The 10,957-nt window shown below is 34.4% G+C and overlaps 1 protein-coding gene across 1 annotated transcript; it reads left to right on the top strand.

Moving 5' to 3' along the window:
- The first annotated feature begins 1,041 nt into the window (after positions 1 to 1,041).
- LOC117178575 lies at positions 1,042 to 1,758 on the top strand. Its single transcript, XM_033370003.1, has one exon. The coding sequence runs from the start codon at positions 1,042 to 1,044 to the stop codon at positions 1,756 to 1,758; it is 717 nt and encodes a 238-aa protein (XP_033225894.1).
- The last annotated feature ends 9,199 nt before the right edge of the window (positions 1,759 to 10,957 follow it).

Below are 10,957 nucleotides of genomic sequence, written 5' to 3'. Positions count from 1 at the left end.
TTTAATAAGACTGATGAACAAAAATGAGCGGAAAAATATCCATATTTTGTGTATTTTGATACGTACAAACAGTGTATGATATTTAGTCGATAATAAAATAATCATTTGGTGAGAACTGATTGATTGACTGCAAAGAGTCGGGACAAACTTCATACTTTTTTCAGTAAGGTCGCGAGTACCTCGCCGCGCGCCGGCCATAAGCGCCAAACGCACTGTCGCGCGCACAAAAGGCGCTACTTGTAAATTGCGATAACTAGGCTTCCGACTGGTTAATCCAATGTCGCGTACAATGAATAGGTAGAGGAGCTTTCAAAGAACAAGTTGCTTCTTCAATTTTCGGAAAATATTAAATAGGTCAAGAATAATCGATACTCAAAGTTTGCAAAAAACGTCAAATTTTGAACTTTGAAAACTTATAACTTTGTAAATATGCATTTAACAAAAAAGTTGCAAAAGAACTTTTATGCTTAGAATTGTCCATATTTACTAAAAAAAATTTGTCCCATAAAGAAAAACCATTTTTTCCTATTTGTTTAAATAATTGCGTTTTAAACAAAACCTATCCACTTCTCGTAAAATTAACCGGTACCATTGGATTCAGCGGGTCAAAATACATAAGATTAACTAGTTTTTACCTTTTGCCTCTTGAATGCATACGGGAACATACCCAGCTCCCGGACTAATTTGCTCATGCGCGTGCCAAACAAGTGAAGACGTATTGTGCGCTTACGTAGGCAGCCATGTGATAACTTGCACGAGACGCTCGTGGTAGGACTGTGGTTGGTGATAGGTCCTTTACCATGGGGTAAAGGACGCTTAGAACTTTAATTGTTTTAAATTTGATATATATATACATAAACATAAATTTCATTAATATTGTAGATAAGAAGGATGACTATAATGAACAATTGTACAGCTACATAACTTTGGTAACAATATTTCTTTTAGGATGGTTGAAACCATTAATTAAAGATGACACTAGAGCCACATGCGCTTACTGAAAACACGGTTTAAAAGCACACAAAAGGACACTAGCTGATCATGCAAAGACGGATCTTCATAAAAAATGTTAAAGCAGATAAAGATATTAAACAATCACGAAAAATAGGTCCACATTTTGGAGTTTCGTTGATTGACGAAAAACGAAAGGTCGCTGAATTCAAAATTGCTGCTTTTGTATCTGAACATTGTTCAGTGCAAACTATCGACCACCTGGGAGAACTGATAACTGTGTTAGACAAGGATTCGAAAGTTCTTCCTAAAGTTAAACTGCATGGTACAAAATGCACTGGACTCATAGTTAATATTTTATCGCCGTGTTTGTTCGAGGAGTTATTGGTAGAAATAGGAATTTCTTGGTACTCTTTAATCTTAGATGAAATAACAGCATTAGATGCAAAGAAAGGATTGGGTTTCATGATACGCTATTTCAGCAAAAAATTTCGTCAAGTAAGAACTACGTTCTACAGGTTGATGGAAATAGAGTCAGGTACTGCGGAAGCTACGACGAAAACTATAAAAAAGCAACTAGAAGATGATGGCGTGAAATTAGATAAGCAAATAGTTTTAGGGATCGGTGTTGACGGTGCGAACGCTATGATCAGCGCTCATAACTCTGTTTCTTCTAGACTGGCAGAAAGTAACCCACACATTATTACAATAAAATGCCTACCTCATTCTTTGTACAAGTGTGCTAAAAATGCTTGCGATGTCTTGCCAAGACTTCTAGACACGATCGTTAAAGAATTTACTCGTTAGAGAGGCGATGCAGACTGTAAAGCTGAAGAATTATACAACATGTACAACAGCCCGGAAAACAAATTATATTTAATGTTTCTGCGTTATGCTTTGAAAAACGTAGTATATGTGAACAAAATATTTCAATCATAGACAGCTAAGTCCTTTAAACTTTTGCAGGACTACAAGCCAGAATACCGAATAATATTAAACTTCTCCAAAAAATGAGTCTCTTCAGTCCTGAAAGTGCGTCACGTCAACATTAAGAGAATATTGTGGAGATTTCTGAAACGTTTCCGAATTTATGCAATGACGTTAATGCTGTGGGTGATGAATGGTAACTTCTTCATCGTCTTAAAATTGATGCCAGTACTTCCGGCGAATATTGGATAAAAGTTAGCGAAGAAAAAATTTAAGGGTTTAACTACGCTTTAAACACATTTATCAACTTGCTTTATCCCTTCTTAGTTTGTCATTTTAAAATCCCTCAGTGGAAAGAGCATTTTCTATTTTTTAAATTATAAAAGACAAATTAAGGAATAGAATGTCCTTTAAGACAGCAGACTCTATCTTACGAGTTCGATATCTACGGCCAAAAAACAACTGCACTAAATTTGAGACTACACAAAAAAATGCTTGAAGCTTTCAAGAGTGAAGTAGTTTACACAAGTGAATTTGACGATAATATGTTTAATATCCTAGAAGAAGTTGCAGTGTGATTTGTTAATCATTTATTTTATTTTATTCCTACTACGGCAACCAAAGAGTTTAATTTTGATTAAATTTGTTGTAAAAGTTTTTAATACAATTTAATATTATATTTAATAGGAATAGTTATTAGTAGTTATTAGGATTTAATAGTTAGATCTGGTCGTCTGTATATCTTAAGATATATGTATATATAAATATATTCAAAAAGTATGTCTTTTAATATAGTATTTCTATTTATATATCCAACATATTTTTGGAGTTTTTAGGGGGAAATTCTAATGCATCTAGGGAGAACTGAAAAACCCATCTGGCAACACTGCTGAAACTAGGTAGGTGGAAGTGAGTGACAATTTCTCTAATTACGAAGGCAGTAAATATCGATATAGATTAAAATGGCGTATCCCAGAATTCGGACCAAAATGTAATAACATTGCTGAAATGCGTCAGAGATCGACCATGTTTATGGAATGTCAAAATTCCAGCAGTGAAGAGGAATCCATACATAGTATCCTCAGCACGGAATTACATAGCAGACAGGTATGTACTAATATGGTGTGTAATATTTAACAGGTCGAAATAATAGAATAATTAGGCAGAAATTTTCTTCTTTGGAAAAAGTTGTTCTCGCAGAAAACAAGTTCGACAAAGTGGATCAGGTTCTATTAGAAAGAAACCTTGGGTTTTTGACCTCCTTACAAACAGAGTGTCAACGTCATTGCCTATACTTGCATTGTAAATTTCCTAGCCATGAGGGTTCATATTTTATTATTGATGTTAAGGTTTTTGACATTAATGATAATCAATATTTTTAATAATATCGATTGGATAAGTAGACAAAGAAAATGAACATATAAAATTATTTCTTAATTTCGCTGCTCAGTTGGTAAGAGCATCAGGCAGGACAACTGAAGGACCTGAACTCGTAACTCTGCAGAGCTAGAGACATTTTTTTCACAATCTTAATAATAATCAATATTTAAAATAATATTGATTCTTTTCTACTCGAACTCTGATATGAACAGCTTATTATTTATTTACTTAATAATCCTGCAATGAAATCTCTTGGTTTCACTACTAAGACACATCTTTAAAGGATCTCAAATTATATTATATAACAATTACAATGAGCTGTTTTTAGAGTAATTCATATTTTCAATAAAATTCGGACCATCTCAAATGTGCCTCTATTAACAAATGCTTCCAAAGAATGTTCCAAAATGGTGGAAATGGGCTTCATGGAAATAACAAGCACTGAATCGGTAAGATCAAGTAAGTTGACATACTAAATCTTGTTTATCACGTCAGTATTTAAGGTGAAAAGAATTGAGACAAGTATCATATGAAAATTCATGTAATTATCGTGTGTTTCCTTTAATTATTTGGATTGGAATATGCAATCAATTTGCACGGTGATTACCAATCACATTTATTTCAGCATTTATTCCATTTATTGTCCTAATAATTCTGAAGATAAAAGAAAAAAGGTCCTTGGATCCAGAAGAAGAAGCTATCCTTGAAGCAGTGGGGATTGTGGCTCGGGAAAACGCTTGAAGATGTACGAGGGTGGTTCAAATATGATCCTCTACCTCGTCGTCGGTGTTGAATCCTTGACCTCCGAGAGCTTCTTTCAGTGGTCCAAACATGTGGACGTCGCAGGGTGATAAATCTGGTCTGGAGGGTAGTTGTTCCAGTACATCCCACCCCAATTCCGATATTGTATCGATTGTGAGACGCGCGGTTTGAGGGCGTGAATTTTTGCTCGAAGTTCAACAGCTTAGGAACACATCGCGCCGTTACTTTGCGATATTGAAGGTGTTCGTGGATGATAGACTCTACACTACCAATAATGATGCCGAGTTTAGCCAAAAAGTCTCAAACATTCATCCTACGGTCCTCCAAAATCATTTGTCCTACGCGGCGAATGTTGTCTGGTGTCATGCTGGTTCGCGGTTGACAATCATGCGGCTCATTCTCGACGGTTGCGCGGCCATCCTTGAATGCTTTGGCCCATTTAAACACGGCAGCCCTACTTAAGCACTCACTACCGAACTGATTTCGCAAACACAGAAAATTTCCGTGTTTTGATCGCCTTCCCGCACTAAAAAATGAATGACAATACGTTGCGCAACGGCAGTCAGCACTTAACGTTCACTCATGGTCGTAGCACGCGCGTAAAATATGCGCTCCCGACGAAAACTATGCCACATTGCTCGTAAGGGACACAGCTATCACTTACTCAAGTCACGACCTTCAAAATATACATGCGCACCATCTACAGCGTTTGTCTCGATCATATTTGAACCACTCTCGTAGAAGATACTGACGAAAGGTTATGTATTCAAACGGAAATAATGACATTGCTTGCCGAGCGCAGAAGAAAATACTAGTGTTTATTGTATTTATGTGATAAGTTTCTTTAAATATTCAAGCAATGTTTTACATCAAGATTGATTATATTGGTTTCAAGGGTTCGTTGTTTTTAAGAAATACTTATTTGCTTATTTCTAATACCGAAGGGAAAACATTTATAACGATGTTAGGGAAGAGTGAGAGCATGTGAGACGCTTATTAGACGACTTATGTATAATTTATTACTTGATTTAGTGATCGATAAATATAATATAGGAGTTTTGATATTTTCAAGAACGACTGATAAACATAGCAGTGATGACTACGATGTTCTAAATACTATTAGTGTTATTGTTAGTACATTTTTATTCTACAGATGCTTTAAGCAACTGCTAGATTGTATGATCTACTGCTTAAAAAATTTTGGTGAATTACTTATAAAGAGAGATTATAAGAGACATAATAGAAGAAAGGGGGAGAGATATATTAATTACAAGAAAGATATTATAATTCTATTTTAATTACTACAATAACATTGGTTTTAAAGTTTCGTTCTTTTCAAGAAACCCTTATTTGTTATCTAATGCCAGAAGGATAAATTTTGTGGGGTGCTAGGGAAGTGTGAGTACGTGTGGACCGCCTATTAGACGACGTATGTATAATTTATTATTTGACGTAATGATCGATAAATATAGTACAGGAGTTTTTATATTTTCAAAAACGACTGATAAACATAGCCGTTGTGACTAGGATATACTCAATAGAATTAGCGTTTTTTTCAAAAATATTTTATCCTGCAATTGCTACAATTTACGATATTCTGCTTAAAAATTTTTGAGGAATTACTTATAAAGAGAGATAAGAGAGATATTGATTACAACAGAGAGGTATGTTATACGAATAAGATGATTGCTGTTTGAAGATTCTTGTGCTCATACGTAGTCACGATGTTGCAAACGTTCAGGGTTTCGCAGTTTTTGTTGCTAAGTTTTACAAATAGTATTTAAACACATTACTTTATATCTTTTCGTATTATTTAAGAAATAAATTTCGTTCTTTTCATGATTTTGAGTCATATTTTATTATACTTTTTACAGAGATAAGAAAGCTTAGTACACTGACACGTGTCTACCAAATTGAAGTTCATTTATGAACAAAGATCCATCCATGAAAATAAATTACGAGGATCTGGTTAGAAAAATATTTCTTAAAACGAACTCTGGTTGACACTTTCTTGTTGCCAAGACACTTGACCTTCATTAACAAAATAATCCTTTAATATTTCTCTAATGAAGACTGCAGAAAGATTTTCATTTCTATGATCAGGTATTGGTTGCAAAGGATCCATTTCAAACTCATGACGCCATTCACCTTCAACTTCCATTACCCCAATAAGTCTGTCAACTCCATTTGGTGGACAATAGTGCTGCATATCCTCGGGTAGATCTAATTCTTCTTGTCAAATAAAATTATGCAAGCACACTGCTCCCATTACAATCAGTTTGATTTTCTCCAAAGTCGAATTTATTGTAACGCAAAAAATTCTCCAATTAGCAGACATGATACCAAACGTATTGTCAATAACACGCCTTGCTCTGCTGAGCCTTTAATTGAAAATTTTTTCTTCATTTCCCAGACGTCCCGTTGACCTTCCTAGATATGGACGCATAATATTTACGTCAAGTGGAAATGCTTCGTCTGTAACACAAAAATGAGGCACCAAAGGACTGGCAGGAAATAATTCTGACGATGGAGGATTAATCAGTTTGCAAGCAAAAAGCATTTGGCCAAAGGCGCTATGGCGCAGTACACCGGCATCGCTCTGCCTTTCTTTGCTTCCAAAATTGTTGAGTTCATTATACATAATATGAAAAGGAAAAAAACCAAATGTAATGTAACTTTACCATCATAATAACATGTTTGCCATCCATGCCCCCCCCCCCCCACAGTGAGGGAATTGACACTTTGTTTCAAGATCATAAGAAATAGTTTGCCACTTTTCTGGAGTTTCGGGCATTTTTAGCACCTCCATGTGCAATTTATCCCACAAAAGTTTTCAGTATTTTCGGGATATTCGTGAGAATTGTTGCAATGCCAATACGAAATTGTTTCAAAAGAGAGCTTATGCTTTCTCGTGCAGCAAGATACCTGAAATAATATTAAACATTACTTTCGAATTTGCACATTCAAATATTTTTGCAGCAAACAAATACTTCAATGTGACCATTAATTTCTCAGACGGAGTGATAACATCTCCTCTAGTAGGGGTACTAAGTAGTTTTTGGCTAACTTTTAGCAGCAATTTTTCGTAATCCTGGAGAGTCGCGGAACATTACAGGTTAGACGCGACCATCTCTTTAATTACATTTTCATGAGCACCTGCAATAATTTTCATACATATAATCAAGAATAAGAGAGTTAAATTTACCCTGATTTATGCGACGTTTCCATAGAGGATGTACTCGAAATCGTCTCTTATTCGCCCTTCTCCGTCGTCGTCTGAGCAGCCACAAAAGTTCTACTTCTTCGATGAAATCATCGTGTCCAGACAATTTCTGAAAAGCTCAATTCAGAGCTGGATATTTTATCTTTTATTTTTACATCATATTATAAAAATAAAACTCATTATCATAATTGTCAATTTTAACTATAAAAACTTGGTTTATTTTGTTTAAAAATTTAACAATATTGAAAGTTCCCGCGCGATTTTAAGATTTTCCATAGACGGAAAAACCAAGGTGTGAACGGTCTCGAGTAGCTGCCTGTCTGCACCGGGCAGGCAGACAGAGGTGTGGCAATACCATTAGTGGCTCATACTAGAATTTTTCAAATGACGACTCGTCCCTTACTTCCGTTGTTTTCTGTTATTGTTCTCTGAAATTATTGACAGTTCGTGAACGCGAAATGAAACAAATGTATGAAAGGAATAAATAACCAATTTTACAATAATTGATGAATGACCTGTGTCCTGTGGTTAACTGAATTTAAATTCGAAGTGACAGGTATATAAATTTACCCTGTCACAACATAAAGTGTATTGTTGGCATTGACTGATACTCTTTTATTCCCGTTCAAATGAATTGAACATTATTATTATTTTCAATTTGGGTTATAATACAAGTATTGTTGGTAGGATTTCACTATTTTATTAGGATACCTTAGTTCTATTTTTTTTGTTTCTTTCCTTTCTATGTGTTTTTCGCAAGAAGTTTTGCTTTTGTTTGGTCCAGCTTTGTTTACGCTTTACTAATGACTTTAAGACCGAATACAGAATTGACAATAAAGCTAGAAACATGTCTTAAATTATTTAGAAAGCTTTAGAAATTCCGCGTTAAATAACATTCAGTTGAGATATTACTTCTCATGTTGTGAAGAGGATATATCACGTGAAAAGTTTTTAGATAAAAATTCAAGAATTATAAAATTTTGTACCTCAAACTTAATAGTTTCGTTATCAACTTTTTATCTTAATAACTGACTCTCATGAAATGTAAACATCTGAGAACGATAAACGTGACGCATATAGGATGTATTATATAATATATACTGAAGCACTAGTACATTGTTTTATTAAACTGCTAAGGAAATACTTTATCAATAGCTTAATCAGATTTTCCTCTACTTGGAAGAAATGAAGTTGGTTTATACTCTAGCCTTTACCCTGGCAATCATCTTTAATGATACTGGTAAATATGATATTAAAATAATATTTATGATTAAAAAAAATCTTTTTAGGTTTTCGTTCTGTCCTTTGTAGTCACCAGAGACTTTTGTTGATTTTTTTACTAGTTTTCTATATCTAAGCATATATACGTTCTGCGTTTGGCCGAGCTTAACTTCCGCACACTGCTCCCAACAAACGCTTCGACCAGTAGTGCGCATGCGTGAATAGAAGAACCTTATTGTTAGAGAAAAGAAAATCTTGCGTCTCTATTCTTCACCAATAAAAACAGTCTGCTTGCCGCAAGCGCAGTAATGCACATAGAATACCATGCTTCGGTATTTGTGTTTTCCCCTTCCAGGGCATAAGTCACGTATGGATTATTGCAAGGCTTCATCAGATAAAAAATTTGATTCCACATTTTAATTTTGTAGAAACTAAAATGTCGCACGCGCATAATTATTTTACCTTGAAAAAAACAGATCATTAATTTTTCAAGTAAAGACAGGATAAATTACATAGATACTCAATGTAAAATAACTATACGGGTGCCAGAATTTAGCTACCAAAGATAAAAATGCTACTTAAATTTTTCATCACGCGAAGCCTCGGAATAATAAATATAAGCGATTTATGCCTAAGAAGGGGAAAGCAGTAATAGCTCCAGACGTTATATTTACACATAACAGCGAAATATGTATTAAAAGTGGTTCTCTTAATATTCCGCCTTAGTAAGTTTTATCAGCATTTTGAAACAATGTGGACCCATCATACTCTAATCTTAAACTATTACACCTAAAAACATTAAATTTTGATTGCTGTTTGCCGGATTTTTGAATTATAAAGCTAAAACATGAAACATTTCCCCTAAATTCTGGAAAATTTGATTATTTTTTACCTTTTCCAGAGATTTGTTAAATTTGTTTAAAAAGCCCTCGAAATTTTTTTAAAGCTCGTGAAACTCCTTAAAATTTGCTTTTATAGTAGAAATCCATTAAAAGTTAATAAAACCTTCCTTATACAAATTCAAACAATTTTCTTTCTAGGAGGCCATGGCGAAACTTAATATGATATGATATCTTACCCTTATAGTTTAGAACTACATAGATTTTTTATCTACAATCCTGTCAGTCCTACAGTCCTGTCTTTTTTGTTACAGTGGTTATATCACAGTTTGAGTGTTTACCAAATGGCGAGCCCATTCCTTGTGTTCCTCGAGCTGAACCTTCTTCTTCTACTTCTGAAAGAAGTAATTTTGCTGAGAGGTCTCTTTCTCCTGCCAACCCTCCTCTCCGTTCCAGGTCGAGAACTCTTCCTGAAAGATCCAATGATACTGCCAGGGTATTAGGTCCACCTATAAGGCTTCCTTGTCCTGAAGGAGATGCTTGTGGCATTGAAAAACTTAAATTAATTCGGCTCGTTTCCTTAAAAAATGAAAGCATGATATTCGAACTTCAAAGATACACTTTTCCTGCCGATGCATCAATCAAAATTTTAACAGGAAGGAATATGTATGAACCGGTGCCAATCCAAGAAAAAATTGTATTATCAAGATCTAATGGTGATGTCTTTGCAATATTGAATGATCCTGAGTTTCTTTCTGGAATATATAGAAATTTTTATGAACAAAAGAGACGGGCGAAAATAAACATGCGAAGCGGCGTAGTTTCCCAATTAACCATAGAAGAAATAAATGAAACTCCAGTAGGTCCCCGACGCGCAATTTCAAGGTTCTATAGGATAGATATTCTAAAACCGCACAAGTAACTTATATAAACTAAGAATCAATAAATATAAATGCTTATGCACTAAAACGACATACAACGAATGCAGTAATTTTATTACATAAAAAACTATTTTCCTGTTGGTATGCATGAATTTATTGGTATCAAAATGTTATATTTTTCTTTCTTTTTTCAAACTTTCCTAATACTTTTTTATTCTATTCAACTTGATTTGGTTGAAATCTAAAATAAGATTATAAATGAGAAATTTTTCCTATTTCTTAGAAGATTTGTGATTATTTTTGGAGCTTGGCTGGACAGTTTCCAAGTTCTTATCAGTCCCGTTCTGACTTTCGTACCAGGCCCTTGTGACCTTTTTTCTGAGACCAGGTTGGACGCGTTACATTATGCAAAGTGAAATTATTGACCATCGGTTCAAGATTTGTCTAGTGCATTCTGAAGTTGATGCATTGTTCTTATCAAATAATTTAATGAGTTTTTGTGGGAAAAAAGTTTATTCTATACTACGTAAAACGTTAACAAGTACTTAGTGTTCGTTAATTATAACAGTGCATAGAGAAGAAGACTGAAAATTAGGATCCCGCCAAAAAATAGTCCTTTTATTACATGAAAAAAAGAGCCAACGTCATACATTACATTGAATTTGTTTTTCGGAGCTGAAAAGTGGGATAATAAATTAGCAGATCTTATTGGACTGTATGTGTGTGATTCTTGTCGGAAATTTATTCCAAGCAGGGAAAAAAAGCATTTATCA

The sequence above is a fragment of the Belonocnema kinseyi genome, chromosome 8 (assembly GCF_010883055.1).
Source record: "Belonocnema kinseyi isolate 2016_QV_RU_SX_M_011 chromosome 8, B_treatae_v1, whole genome shotgun sequence".
In the NCBI taxonomy this organism is placed as follows: Eukaryota; Metazoa; Arthropoda; class Insecta; order Hymenoptera; family Cynipidae; genus Belonocnema; species Belonocnema kinseyi.
Note: the sequence above shows the minus strand (reverse complement) of the source record. Positions and strands in the feature narration are given on the sequence as shown.

Coding starts and splice junctions, on each gene's coding strand:
- LOC117178575 (XM_033370003.1), top strand. CDS start 1,042: ATGCAAAGACGGATCTTCATAAAAAATGTTAAAGCAGATAAAGATATT.